Source organism: Peromyscus californicus, unplaced genomic scaffold, assembly GCF_007827085.1.
Source record: "Peromyscus californicus insignis strain IS unplaced genomic scaffold, ASM782708v3 Scaffold_9__1_contigs__length_137607984, whole genome shotgun sequence".
NCBI classification, from domain to species: Eukaryota; Metazoa; Chordata; class Mammalia; order Rodentia; family Cricetidae; genus Peromyscus; species Peromyscus californicus.
Window position 1 is genome coordinate 112,349,402 of NW_026294617.1, and position 15,029 is coordinate 112,364,430.

At 41.0% G+C, this 15,029-nt stretch overlaps 1 protein-coding gene across 1 annotated transcript; it reads right to left on the reverse strand.

Annotated features, from left to right (window-relative positions):
• Window positions 1-410: 410 nt before the first annotated feature.
• Window positions 411-15,015, reverse strand: Cisd2 (CDGSH iron sulfur domain 2). The gene is made up of 3 exons (XM_052730133.1): window positions 14,814-15,015; window positions 3,282-3,496; window positions 411-999 (listed from the first exon to the last, which is right to left on the reverse strand). Exons 1-3 carry the CDS (start codon window positions 14,914-14,916, stop codon window positions 910-912), a joined length of 408 nt encoding a protein of 135 aa, XP_052586093.1. The 5' UTR covers window positions 14,917-15,015; the 3' UTR covers window positions 411-909.
• Between the last annotated feature and the right edge of the window lie 14 nt (window positions 15,016-15,029).

Consider the following 15,029-nt stretch of genomic DNA (forward strand, 5'->3'; position numbering starts at 1 on the left):
ATATTTGTGAAGCTAATGCAATAAAAAAACAGCAACTTAAGATTACAAGTGACTTAATATCCTGTTGCCCTGTTTCTCTATAATTGACTACAAAAAGAGAAAAAGTAATTGAGCAATGAACTGTGTCATTTTAATGCAAATTCAGATATACTTTATATATAATTGACCTTCAAACTGTAGTTCCTAAGTATAATTTAGCTGTAAGTGCTCTTACCACCCAGCTGTCAACAAGGTAAACAGTGCACACACACACACACACACACACACACACACACACACACACACACACACAGAGCAAGCTTTTGTAAGGTGAATCAATTTTTTAAGATGTAAATAACTTTCTTACTGGAACATTTTTATATCTGATTTACTTTAGAAATTGGGATAATAATAGTAATGAGACAAAAAACTCTATAACACAAAGGATTTTATTGCCTCAAAGGAAATTCTTGATGGCAATATTTTTCATAATTCATCTAAAAACAGCAGAGTTCCACAAATGCCAAAGAATGGCAAACTACTTCAAGTGAGCAAAACAAAACAGTACAAAAATACATTTAACAGAACAGGGGAGAATTTTTTAAAAATATATACATTCTGTTGAAATACTGATATGCAAAGAAATAACTTTTGGCTCATGGCCAAACTTTAACTTCCCAATTAATTAAAATCCGAAGTACTGACTTATTGTTGAAAGACACATTAACTCTTGATTCCAGAATGAGATGACCATTGATTTCTATATAAATGACTGAATATATAAAGTATCAAATATAAGTAGTAGTGTAGCAAGAAAATAATTGGCAGAAATAATTATTCAACCAGTACTGAGAGTTAAAACCTCCAAAGACTTGTCTGTACACAACAAATGAGAAATATTACAAGAGTTTCAATCATAAATGGCTACTGTTATACTTCTTTCTTCTTCAGTATGAGTGGACCCACGTTATCGCCTGTCAACTCATTGTGTTTATTATGGGACCCATCACAGGCAGGAAACTAAAAGGGAAAAAGAATTGCAAATGTTATTTTACAACATGAAGTAGAGACATTGTGAAATGCTTAAGAGGCCAGTGTGCCGCTGACTAAAAGCAGAGCTCCTCAGGGAGCTTCCTGACAGACCACACACCTACCAGCCCACCACTCCACACTGCATGCAGGCAGGCAATGGTAAGAACAAAGAAGAATCTTTCCCAGCCTGCAAATGCAGGCAGAGCTCTGAGTGTGAGGCCAGCCTAGTCTATGGAGCCAGTTCCGGGACAGCCAGGGCTACACAGAAAAACTGTCTCGAAGAACAAACAAAAAACCAAACCAAACCAAACCAAAATCTTTGGCTGAATCCATCTCAGTGAGTATAAAAGTCTAAAAAGGGATCAAAATAGCTCTTGTTCTCCATGGAGCTCTATGTTTGAGCTAATTTCTTAAATTAAAAAAAGAAATGTACATTCAAAGTAAATTTTACAATGTTTTCTTATAAAATTCATAGTGTAAAGTTTGTGAAAAATATTAAAGATGTGTTATTAAATGCTCAACCCATCCAAATATAGTTATAATCAGTATTTTATTATAGGCTTCCCTCTGAATTTATTGTGACATTCATTTTTGAAAAGTGAAATTGTGATCCTTTTATAATATGCTTTTCTTCTATTAAAGCAGGGCCTCATGTCATTACATGTTGGGGTGTCTGTGCACAGGGTATGCATGCTTGCCCATGGGGACACATGTGGAGGCTAGGGATTGACATAGTGATGTCTTCTTCAATTACTTCACCTTCATTTGAGACAGGGGCTCTCATGGAACCTGTCACTTCACTCCTGGCTAGCCAGGGAGCACCTTGTCTCTGCTGTCCCCCACCCCCACCCCCTTATGCCTGTGCAGCAAAACCTTAATCCACAGAACCATGTCCACACTTAGTATTCCTTTAAAACATGATTTGTATTGACTCCCCAGTGTCCCATCAGTGTGACTTCTTGTACGTTGACTGTTGCCTATTGTGTTGTTTCTAAAACTTTGCTGTTAAAAAGAATGAAACATGCCGGGTGGTGGTGGCACATGAATTTAATCCCAGCACTCAGGAGGCAGGGGCAGGCAGATCTCTGTGAGTTCAAAGTCAGCCTGGTCTACAGAGCAAGTTCCAGGACAGGCTCCAAAGCTATATAGAGAAACTCTGTCTCAAAAAAATTAAAAAAAATAAAAAATAAACAAAAAATAAAAAAAGAAACAAAAACATTATACTTAAAGTTTCAAATAACCTTCACCAAACACAAAACAGACTTTTACCAACTATAATACTTACCACCCCAAATTCATTTTCCTCATTGAAACCTATGTTACTATGGCTAGTTACATTTACTAGCTTACACTATGTAAGGTATTTTACATGTACCATTTCACTAAATCTTCAAATATATCTGCAATACCTATAGAGAAGATTGAAAAAACAAAACAAACGAACAACAACAATAAGAATAAAAAACAAAGCTGGGCGGTGGTGGCGCACGCCTTTAATCCCAGCACTCGGGAGGCAGAGCCAGGCGGATCTCTGTGAGTTCGAGGCCAGCCTGGTCTACAGCGCGAGATCCAGGAAAGGCGCAAAGCTACACAGAGAAACCCTGTCTCGAAAAACCAAAAAAAAAAAAAAAAAAAAAAAAAAAAAAAAAAAAAAATCTTCAAACCAGAGGTTAAAGGTTAAGTAATTCAGGGTAGGCATATTGGCCTTTAATCCCAGCACTTGGGAGGCAAAAGCAGCCAGTGTCTGTTTGAGTTCCAGGCTTGCTTGGTGAATACCACCAATTCTAGGCCATTTAGTGCTACATAGTGAGACCCTGTTGAAAGAGACAGAGACAGAGAGACAGACAGAGACACAGAGAAACTAGATCAAGCCAAACCAACCTGGCAATTTGCTTGACCTGCCCAAGTTGACAGACTGACATCTAACTTTAGTAATTACTTATTTTGATATCAAAGTTTAAGCTCCTTTCCATTAAATCTTAAATACTCTCTCTTAAAAAAACAAACAAACAAGCAAACAACAAACAAAACTATTTAAAATATATAGCTCTAGACAAATGCTGAGCAGTGTGAGAGCGTCAGAGTTCTTTGTTTTCTGCTCCCTTCTAATTCAGGCACTATCAAGAAAAAAGGGGCAAACTTCAACTTGGGAATATCAGCTTTGAATACTGAACAGTATGGAAAAATCCCTAATCTCAGAATTTCTCAAGTAGGGATTGAAACAATCCTAAATCCAACAATTTACCCGTATGTGTAAATGGGTATCTTACCGTCTTGGAACGCCAACACCTACAATAAGCTGCTTTAGTAAGAGACAGATCTTCAATGTTTATTTCGTTCACCACCTTGGGATTTTCTTTTTGTATTTTCAGATTAATCAAGCTATCCTTCTGCTGTTTCTTCTTCGGGAAGAACGGACGGACTGCAAGGTAGCCAAGGAGTGCAAGTACACCAAGGAAGGGCAGTAAGCGGAGCCATTCTGAAACTAAACACACACAGGTGTCAGAATCTGCAGTGCTCTTGTGAGGAACACAAAGACTGTCAAGTTCACCAGTGTGTGCTGATCTATGCTTCTCAGAGGAACCTGTCTGCCTTATCTGTAAACTGCAGAAACAGAACAGACTCAGCCCTACTAGGTTATCTTATTTTATCTGTAGGCTAACTCGATTTGTGAACCTGAAATTTTTGGAACAGGTACTATTTTAAATATCCTGTCTCATTATACCTGCTAAAGATATTTGTGCTTGTATTTACTTTTATCTGGACTTATAGTCAACATAAATTATGAACAAAAATGTCTTATTAAGTTTAGAAAACATTTCCACTATTTTCTCCTTAATACCATGTTTAAAACCATACAAAGGAGATTCCACAAAAATTTACTACTGATTTACAGTTTCAGACAGAATATACCCTCAAATGTTTCAACTTACTTTTTAAAGTAAAAACCCCTTTTAAAAGGCTATTTTGATGACTTGAAACCTTTACATATTGAATATTCCCATTTTAAGATATTTATTGAGGCTGGAGAGATGGCTCAGAGGTTAAAAGCATTGACTGCTCTTCCAGAGGTCCTGAGTTCAATTCTCAGCAACCACACGGTGACTCACAACCATCTATAATGAGATCTTATACCCTCTTCTGGTGTGCAGGCAAACATGCAGACAGAACACTATACACAATAAATAAAATAAATCTTTAAAGAAAGATACTTATTAAATACCTTTTAGAGTATCTAGTCGGTCTTTAGAACATATGAAATACAAACAGTGCAAATGAACTGGCTCCCGAAGGTCCGAGAGTGCTCCCCGTCACCTCTGGGTGCCCTTGCTGACCTACCCCACACCCTCTAGGCACTACAGCCTAGCGAAGAAAAGATCATGTACCAAAGCATGCTAACACGTATTAATAAGTGATGGGCTGTGTTCCAGAGTGCAGCTGAACCAACTCATTTAACAAGCTGTTAGCTTGGACAACTGCATCATTTTAATATTATTCTCTTATTACTTGTAGATAAAATGCAGCTAAGCAGGATTAGTTCATCAGCCTAAATCCAAAGCCTGTTCTGAGTCACAGACTCAAACTCCACAGATCTAAAATGCAATGTTGTCTCTTGGTAAGACTGTTCTGAAGACACTGCTATTTAACTACTAACATCTAACATCAGCTTAGTAATTACTCTTCCTTTGTTGTTTTTGTTTGGGTTTAGTTTGGTTTTTCGAGACAGGGTTTCTCTGTGTTTTGGTGCCTGTCCTGGATCTACTCTGGGGAGGGGGAATCACTAATTATAAATAGTACACAAAATAATTTGAAGAAATGTATTCCTTATAATGCACTTTTTTATAATTTATTTTTATTTTATGTGCATTGGTGTTTTGCCTGCATGTATGTCTGTGTGAGGATTCTGGATCCCCTGGAACTGGAATTACAGTTGTGAGCCTCCGTGTGTGTGGTGGGAATTGAACCAGGGTTCTCTGGAAAAGCAGTCACTGATCTTAACCACTGAGCCATTTCTCCAGCCCCTATAATGCTTATTTTAAATTTTATTGTTTTAGAATTATAAAACATGGATAGTATAAAATTTTAATTTAGAAAAGAATAAAAACTAAAGTTATTCAAAATCATACTATCAAGAATTGGTAACACTTTGGGATGTTTTTATTTTTATTATCTATATAGTCCATATCCTACATTTTAACATATAAGATTATTTTTATCATTTTTCCAACTCCATCAAGACATTTGGAAAAGTTTTTTTTGTGAAGAACTTTAAAAAAACTTGTGTGGGGGGGTACTTTGTCTACATGTACATTTGTGTACCATCTGCATGTCTAGTGCCTATGGAAGCCAGAAGAGGGTTCCAGATCTCCAGGGACTGGAGTTACATAAGGATGTGAGCCCCACTGTGTGCTGGGAATCAAACCTGGGCCCTCTGGAAGAGAGCATGGGTTTTAATGGTTTCTTTCACCTCCCATGTGTCCCACCCACAATAAAGTTCTACGAGAGCATGGGCCTTACTTGTCTGGGTCACCACTGTATCCTCAGTACCTAAACAGTGCCTGGCTCAATATACAAATTTATTTTTTAACTGAGACATACAAAACTTATACTTCAGTTTCTTTAGCTTTAAGGTTCAACAATGAGTTCTGAAATTATATGAAACTCAAGACATCACCTAAAATAAAGTATGTTCTTTCTATCTACAGGTAACGTCTACTAATCCAGAACATTTGCTTTTATACCTTACAAACCTCCTTTTCTGATTTATTATTATTATTGTTGTTTATTATTATTATTATTTATTATTATTAATGTGTATAAGGTTTGGGAGTTTGCCACTGGATATGTGTGGAGTCAGAGAACCAATGTTTGGACTCAGTCCTCCTTCCACTGTGGAATAAGCAGATCTAATTCAGCAAGTGTTTTTACCCCACACGCCATCTCCCCACCCACTTCTGTTTCAGACTACAGACTTCAGGGCAGACGGTTAGGATGGCTTAGTCTGTTAAAGTGCTTGCCTTTTAAGCATGAAGCCCTGAGTCCAGTCCCCAGAGCCCAGGGGTGGTGGTATGTGCTTGTGATCCTGGCATTAGACAGAGACAAGAGGATCTGGAAGGCTCAATGGCCAACTCAACTTGGTGAGTTCCAGACCAATGAGACATTGTGTCTCAGAGGAGGCGGACAGCATTCTGAGGATGACACTCAAGGTTACCCTCTGACCTCCACATGCATGTCCATACATGTGCATCAACACACATATATATGAGCATGCACACACACACACACACAATCTAAGTGCAGAATAAATACTTTCTGAATAAAGTCTCATAAATTTCCTCTTGTCAATCAAGTTGTTTTCAAGGTTTACTGTGTACGTATTAAGCACCCACTTTGTGGAGACACTGCAATGCAAAACAGCAGCTGCTGGCTGTTCTCTGCATGCAGCGCGCAGTGCAGTGCCTGGGACAGACAGTAATGCAGTCAACACCTCAACCACTGTTTATCTTTAGTCTAAGTCCAGGTTCCATCTGTCTGTAAAACAGGAACAACCACCGTTCATTCGGTTAAAGAACAACAGTTACCACGAACCCTACTGCACTAGGAACTGGGAGGCTTGCGGATGGAGAATCAGAGGAGGGGCAGACAACAAGGAAGCAGAACAAATGATACAGTCACAGGGTGCACTAAGGGCCATGAAGGAAATAAACAAGGTGACATAAAATTAACAAAACAAGCCAACCAACCAACCAAACAACCTGGTGGCACAGTAATGAGTTGACCGCAACCTCAGGTCAGGGAGCCAGGAAAGGTTTCTGGAAAAAAAAAAAAAAAAAAAAAAGAAAAGAAACTGGGCAGAGACCTGAAAAGTGGGAAGCAAAGACTCAAAGATTCAAGGCAGAGACCATGTCAAGCCTTCCAGCCTGTATCCTTCAGCAAACACTGCAGCCTGTATCCTTCAGCAAACACTGCAGCCTGTATCCTTCAGCAAACACTGCAGCCTGTATCCTTCAGCAAACACTGCAGCCTGTATCCTTCAGCAAACACTGCACAGCACTACTGGAAGGAAAACAGGGACAGTCTACTATGAAGCGACAGTTCTGTAGACGTCTGTCTCGTCTCCAAGAGACCCCAGTTCCCGGTCCTCACCAGACATGCAAAAACAGACAGACACTACAATGAACTTCAGTTAAACTGAGTTTACTCTTTATCAAATTGGCATTTAGATTATTCCTATTATATTTGTTTACCTTTCTATATAGCTTACAAAATCAAGGTAGAGAAAGGCTTTAAGACATTTAATAAAAAAGCTTCTCATACCTCTAAAACTAACATGCTCATACCTCATTAACATGCTAGGTGAAGTGATGGGTTTTGAAGATACCAAAACCATAGACAGAACTGCCACAAAGCGCTTTCCATCTGTATGGAATCAGAGATATTAAAAAGGATTACAATACTGTAAAATATGAGCAATTATATATCAGCCATGTAGAAGTGATAATTCATTGCTGAGATGAACAAAACTTCAGCTTCTGCCACCACTATGGACCTTTCTGAATGATGAGTAAGTAACAGTTCACAGGCAAATAAAGGGAGGAGCAGCATACCTAGCAGAGAACTGCAGGTAAGGTGCACACAGGACACTCACGAAAGGCCAGGGAAACTCAATGCTGTGCTATCTTTGGAATACAATGGAAGAAGAGAAGGATTAAAGGCATGAGCAGGTGCCACATGATGAGAAGTTCTGATATGCAAAAGATAGGTAGGAATCTACCCTGTGCATGATAGGAAAGCACTGATGTATGTAAATCTACTTAGACCATTACCTTTTACTAAGTCAAGCTGGAATCTGATGGGAGATGGATAGCAGGAGGGCCGTGAGGAAAAGCAGAGAAGGACAAGGCTTCGAGAATTCTACTGAAAATATAACGACCTGGTGTGGTTGTGCAAGCTCATAATCCCAGCTCTCGGAGGACCGCGGAGGTAGGATCTGACCAGCCTAGGCTACAAATCATGTCTCAAAAAACAAAAACAAATAAAATACCCACAAAGACAGGGTCCAAAAGAAATTAATCCCACCTGCATCTAAGGTAGTAGTAGATCATTAAAAAAGAGAAAAAGGGTAAATCGTGAAAAATAATCCGTACTGAGGTTCTGTACAACTTGATAAACAGTGTGTGTATATTTTCTGAGGATTGTTCAGAGACTCAGAGTAGGTCTATGAAAAACTCCCATTGTCTTTTAGAAATACAAAACGGTGATCTGACCCAGGGACTCACTATGAAGTCCAGGCCAGGCTGAGACTTGCTATGTAGTCCAGGCTGACTACACCAAAGATGGCCCTGCCTCGGTCTCCCGAGTGGCCCTGGCACAGCGGGCACCACCCCTGGCTCATTAAATAGTGGAATCAACAGGTCTTGGTGGTTGATGAGTTACAGAACGTAAGCTAACACAAGCGAGGCTCCTGGGTTTGCTTTATATAGGAAAGGAGGTCTCTAATGTATGAAATAACCTACCTTCCCCAAGAAAACGTCTAAAAAGAGCCCCTCCAAGCAGAAGGAGACCACATACACAGAGGGAGGAAATAACAGGTCACCGTCCTTAAGGTAACAGAGAGTAAAGGTCCGCAGACAACAGCAAAAGGAGCATGGGTTGTCCCGCGCGATTGGACGGCAGAGGCTTTAAAGGAAGGCAGGGCTCCCTTTGAAAGGGTCTGAGCCAAAGGAGCTGTGCAGGCCAGAAAGATACCAACTCTCCCTGCTACATCCAGCCAACAAGGACGAGGAGGGATAAAGGCATCTGCCACGTAGTAGAGCTACGGTGAGGCGCTTTCCTCAGAGTAAGCTTTTATTCTCTTATGGGAAGCAGGCACCTTTGTAAGGAATGTCAAGGGTGAGGAAACAAGCCAGGATCAGGATCGGAAGGTGAAAGTCTAAAGGAGACTGGAGCTTGGAGAGAAATGCGTTCTGACTATAACTAGGTTATCTCACAGGGAGAACTGGCTGGCAGGCGCGTCCAATCTATTAAACAAACAACAACAACAAAGAAGCAAGTCAGGCAACACTTGCTTTGCCCTTCGATGTAAAAGGGTTGAATTTTCTTAAAATTTTCCCTTAATAAAGGCGCTCAATTTCTTTTTCCTGTTTCTAATTTAAAGGGAAGAAAAATGACCTGTTCCTAATTAAGAACAAACTCAGAACATACTTACACTGTTGCTAAGCAGGGGCCCAAGTTATGTGACTTCTACAACCAGCAATTATGATAACTAACAAGATTAAGGCAGAAGAACCGGCATCACCAGGGAAACAAGGCAGAAAATGAAACACCAAGAAGAGCAAGCAATATTCCAAAAGGTCAAAGCAGCCCCTTCTGGTGCTGGGTTTGAACTCCAGAGCTCACACAGAGGAGCACATACTCCACCACTGAGTTACATGCCCAACCCTAACCAGCCATTGTAAAGACATTTCAAGTATACATCGAACACATGGATCTCAGTAAGGAATATATATGAGTGTGTGTGTGTGTGTGTGTGTGAGAGAGTGTGAGTGTATGGGGGTCGGGGTGCTTTATAGCCCAGGCTGGCCTTGTTTCTGAATGCTGACATCACTGGCATGTACCAGATTAACGTGGTGGTGAAAATTTAACCAGGGCTTTACGATACTAGGTATCTACTAACTGAGCTACATCCCCAGTTCAAGAAGAATATTGTAAGAAACTAGGACAGGCCCTCTCTCAGAGGAGGCAGCTGAGCTGAAGAGCCCTTCACACACTCCCCATCCTCCCCACTGACGACATCACGCTCCAGTTCTGCTCCGGGTCTTGCCTACCCACTGACGACATCACGCTCCAGTGCCTGGAATTACTTTGGGCAACATGGTTAGAATGTATCTGGCTCAGAACTATGACCTGCTAAACCTGGCTGAAAAACCTGAAGAGATTAAAATGGACTTGGCCGTGAAAAAGACACCTCCCAGTGTCTGATACCCACCCCAGCACTTAATTCTAGACTCACTGATTCCCTCTCGAGAGGCCTGCCTCCTTTACAGCCACCTCCCAAAGCTTTTGTGGTGGCCTTTAGTCTCAGACGCCGTGTGTTGCTCAGAAACAACGTGGGCCAGAGAAGTCACATCACACAGTCCCAGCAGCCTCTCCTCTCCCCGTATCTTCTGCCCTGCTACTTGGGAGGTTCTAAGGTTGGAAATAATGGTGCTAGACTAGCAAACACAGCATTCCATTAGTACTTGCTCATCTGTCCTTTGGGAGGTCTACCACCTGTTGTCCAAAGGTCAGATACAGCAGTGGTGATTACACTGTCTCACAGTTACAGTGGGAGCTTGTCAGGCATTTGCTAGTAAGTTTTGTTGTCAGAATAATTAAAATTAGTACCTCAACCCAGCTTCTGGTGAATTATCCACTTATTTTATATTGTTATCAAGAAGCTCCATGATTGATCATTTAACCAATAAATCATTCGCTATTATTAAAAAGAAAAAAGCAACTAGGTCACTTTTTTTTTCCTTTCAAATTTACAAAAAGTTACCTATAATGCCATAAAAATCTTGATTACTGTTTTCTTTATAAAATTTTGAATCTATCATTTAAAGCTAAGGCACAAAAATTATTTCTATTTCTCAAACATAGAAACCATTTTGTTGCTGGGCGTGGTGGGCCACGACTAGAGGCCAGAGGACTGTCGTGAATGTGAAGCAGCCTGGGCCATCAGTTCCAAGTCAGTCTAAGCTACAGTGACCACACCAGGCAGAAAGAGGGCTTGAGAGCCAACTCAGATCTTTCGAGTACTGGCTGCTCCTCTAGAGGATCTGAATTCAATTTCCAGCACCCATAGGATGGCTTATAACTGTAATTCCAGTTTCAGGGGATCCAATGCCCTCTTCTGTCCTCCAGGCACATACCAGGCACACATATGTATGTGGTTTACAGATATAATATAGGCAAAATACCTACAAAGCATAAAAATAATTTTTTGAAGGAGAGAGGAGGAGAGAAGAAAAGGCAGTCGGGAGGAGGGAAGAGAAAAGACTGAAGTGTGGGGTATAACACAGGTTCCTATTACGTAGTCCTAGAACTCAGGAAGTAGTCCAGTACAGTCTCAAACTTCCAATACTGTCTCAGCAGGCCTCCTGTCTCTCCAGCCCCTACTACTGATTTCTGTAATCAAAACTCTCTTATTCAACATAAAGTTGTGGACATTCGCCCTTAATCCCAGCACTCAGGAGGCAGAGAAGGCATCTGTCAGTTTAGGCCAGCCTGGTCTACAGAGTGAGTTCCAGGACTGCACAGTAAAACCCTGTCTAAAAAAACAAACAACCAACCAACCAACCAACCAACAACTTGTTGAGGTTCATCTCGTGAATTAGAAACTCATTCCTCTTTATTGCTGACTCTCTTTTCATGCACTACTTTGTGAACATAACTCATTTTCCTGTTGGTAGATATTTGCTCCCAGTTTAGAAGAACATTATAAATAAGGGTGATACAAATATACATAAACAAGACCTTATGTGGATATATGTTTTCAATCTTATCCTGCTTCGAAATTACAGGTTCAAAACTGGTCCCTTGGACAAATAGCAATGAACTTATTACAGGCTGGTATGCTTGTGTTACTCTGAAAAACACATTTTGTATTTTTTTAAGACAGGGTTTCTCTGTGTAGCCCTGGCTATCCTGGAACTCACTCTCTAGACCAGGCTGGCCTCGAACTCAGAGATCCACCTGCCTCTGCCTCCTGAGTGCTGGGATTAAAGGCGTGAGCCACTACTGCCTGGCTCATTTGTTGGTTTTTAAACATTTGTGTTACATTTCAAAGAAGTGGACTAATTCATGTGAGCCAAAATGTCATGGCTAGCTTATGAATCTAGAAATAAACCGTTTTCTGACTTTTGAAGAAAAACATTTTCTTCCTGCAGCTTTACTTTTAAGGTTTGTAAGACGCTAGAAAAGGTTTCAAAGGTCAGTGTAATATGCTTCCAAAGGGCAGAATTACACTAACTTACCTTTAAGGCCTTATTTTTAAGAATTTAACAGAAAGAAAGATGGTTTCTGACATATCAAAATTGTCAGTATTTAAACCCTGTGTGGTAATTTAGAATTTCCATATGTCTTCTAAAAACACAGATTCGTCATGAGAGAACTGTGGGGTGGAGAGCCAGCTAAATCTAAATAGGGAAAGAAATAATATGAACTACAACCCTTCTGACTAATTTTCATAGAAGAAAATGATACTTTTGGTCTCCTAAACATGTAAATGAATTTCTGAAAAGCTGTCCTCTAGGTTTTTATTTCAATGAAAATCTATCCTATAGATCCTAGAAGTAGCTCACTCAAGAAAACAAAACGTCATTAGCGATTACAATCTACTGAGTGAAAAGTAGCTTGAAGCCTTGTACCAATAGTCCAAAGCAGACCCTATCACTGCTACTGCCATGTTCAAAACAGAATGTTTTCATGAAGCCATTATTACAAGTTAATGCTTCTTAGACAAATTACCAATACAGCTTATGATAACTGGATTTGTAGACACTGTATTGGGGCTTAAATAGCTACTACTAAGACGCCACACTGAACTGGGCCTGTAAGAGGGAGGCGAAGGCAGAAGGCTCAGGAGTTCAAGACTGTCCTCAGCTACAGTCTGAAGCCAGCCTGCATTACGGGGGACCCGGACTGAAAACAAAACAAAGCAGACATCGCAGTTGTCATTACCTTTAGGAAACAGTCCTAACATTAAATATTTTAATGTGAATGTCATTACACACCATTAATTTAGGAGTGGAAAAGTTATGGCTGAAGTTCCTTAATGTCTTTAATAAGGATTAAATATTTATTGACAGGAGGGATCGATAAGAAATAATGCTTATAAAGTATTCTAGTCAATAAACTGTGTCATACTATCTGTTTTAAGTACATTTCATCTATAAAAAAATTGAAACTAATATGTCATAACCAACACATATAATGCAAGTTGCCCTACACTGAGGTGAGAGAACTTTTCTTTTTTGACTGTTAAAAACCTAATTAATGTGTATTATTAGAATAAACTGGCAAAGCAGAACAATGCCACAAAATGAGTACACCCCTTTAGCATTGCCAATTTAGTGTGTATATTTTAAGGGTATATAATTCAAAGGGGAAAACCAACTGTCTATGCATACTTAACATTAAACTACTACAACTAATTATTTTAAATATAGAAATCTAAATGTCAAGCTATACAGGGGTATGATGACAAAGTTTTTTTGTTTTGTTTTGGTTTTTCGAGACAGGGTTTCTCTGTGTAGCTTTGCACCTTTTCTGGAACTCACTCTGTAGCCCAGGCTGGCCTCAAACTCACAGAGATCTGCCTGCCTCTGCCTCCCCAGGGCTGAGATTAAAGGCATGCACCATCACCGCCCCGATATGATGGCAAAGTACAAGATTAGTAATTGTCACAATTGCAGATTACATTTAAAATAGTGCTTAAGTAAAGAAAGGAGAGAAAGTCGATTCTTTACATGCTACATTTTTTAAAAATAAAATCTAAAATAAGAGATTTTTGATGTTTATAGAGAACTGACAATTTGGACTATTTTTGGTTATTTTTATATCACTTTGGGTGTTTACATGCTTCTTTAGTGTTTATTAGTCAGCGACCATGCTTTCTAATCAAGTTCATACACTCTACTGAATCTCTTAATGTTTAAATGTTAAAAACTCCACTTATGCATTTGCAGAGCAGCTGCCACTGACAAAAATCCCTAAGTTTGTTAAAGTCTGTATGATGGTTTATCCATCTAAATCTATGACAAGTCTTTTCTGTTGTGACCCCTCATTCCTGAGAGGGTCTAACATCAAATGCACACCTGTGTGAGGGAAATACTCAAGCAAAAACAGAATAACTTCCTTAGAATGGAGCTGACACCAGTCTCCAAATATTACTCACCAATTTGGTATTAATTCCATCTTCTAGTTCAGAGACTCAATTTTATTTTTCTTCCATCAGTCTTCCAATTACTGTATTTTAATTCAGCTATCTCTAGAAGGCTGCAGGATAATCAAGCCTACTTACCTCAGAATTATCTTAACTCATGTTTGCATTCCCAGATACTCGGGGCTCCTGATTTTGTCACCATCCTATACAATCTGGAGATGTGGGGTAGAGAGATCTACTTCACACTGTAGTGCTCCAAACCCAACACAATCTTTCAAGCACCGACAGCCATCTGCAGACTTTTAGTCAAGATGCGAAGTACTGAGTTGTGGGAACCTTTTCATATAGATAGGACCTTAATTCACTAAATAATTTCATGTTCTGAAATCATATCAGCCTTGGACTACTTTCTGACTACTTTTTCTCCCCCTCAACTTGCTCCAGGAACTGTAGTTCTGGAGATGACCTCAAATGCCTCCATAAGTGACCTCAAGGCTCCACCGGCCATCGCGAACAGAGGTCACTTCTGATTTCCTTTACAAAAGCATCATGCACGCCATGCGTGGCGACTGTACTTTTTCCCGGCGCGCAGGGCGCCCCATGACAGGGACATCAAGTGCTTTACCATATGCACGCGGCAGCGAGCCTAGGAATGAGACCCGCCGCTCCTTACTCAGCACCCTCTCTTCTGCATTAGCCTGCGGGGTCGCCTGGAACAGCCACCCCTCCCAACGCCCGGCCGCCCAGCGCCGCCCAGGCGCACACGGGCCGCGGGTCACGTGCCAGGGCCCGGCGCCCCGCCTCGCCGGGTTCTCCCCGACCCCCCACCCCCATGGGGCGGCGCGCGGGGATGGGCCGGGTGCGGGAGGCTTACCTGTGAGGCGGGCGAAGCCGGTAATGCTCTCGGGGACCGGGAGCTGCTTGAGGTAGGCGGGCAGCTGCACCTTCACGATGCGGGCCACGCTGTCCAGAACCATCGTGCCGGCGCCGTCCGCCGCCCGGCTGCTGCGCTTGCGTGAGAGCGGAAGCGGCCGGCGGGCTCGCGGGCTCGGGCGGGAGGTGGCCAGGCAGGCCGCGATTGGCGCGCGGC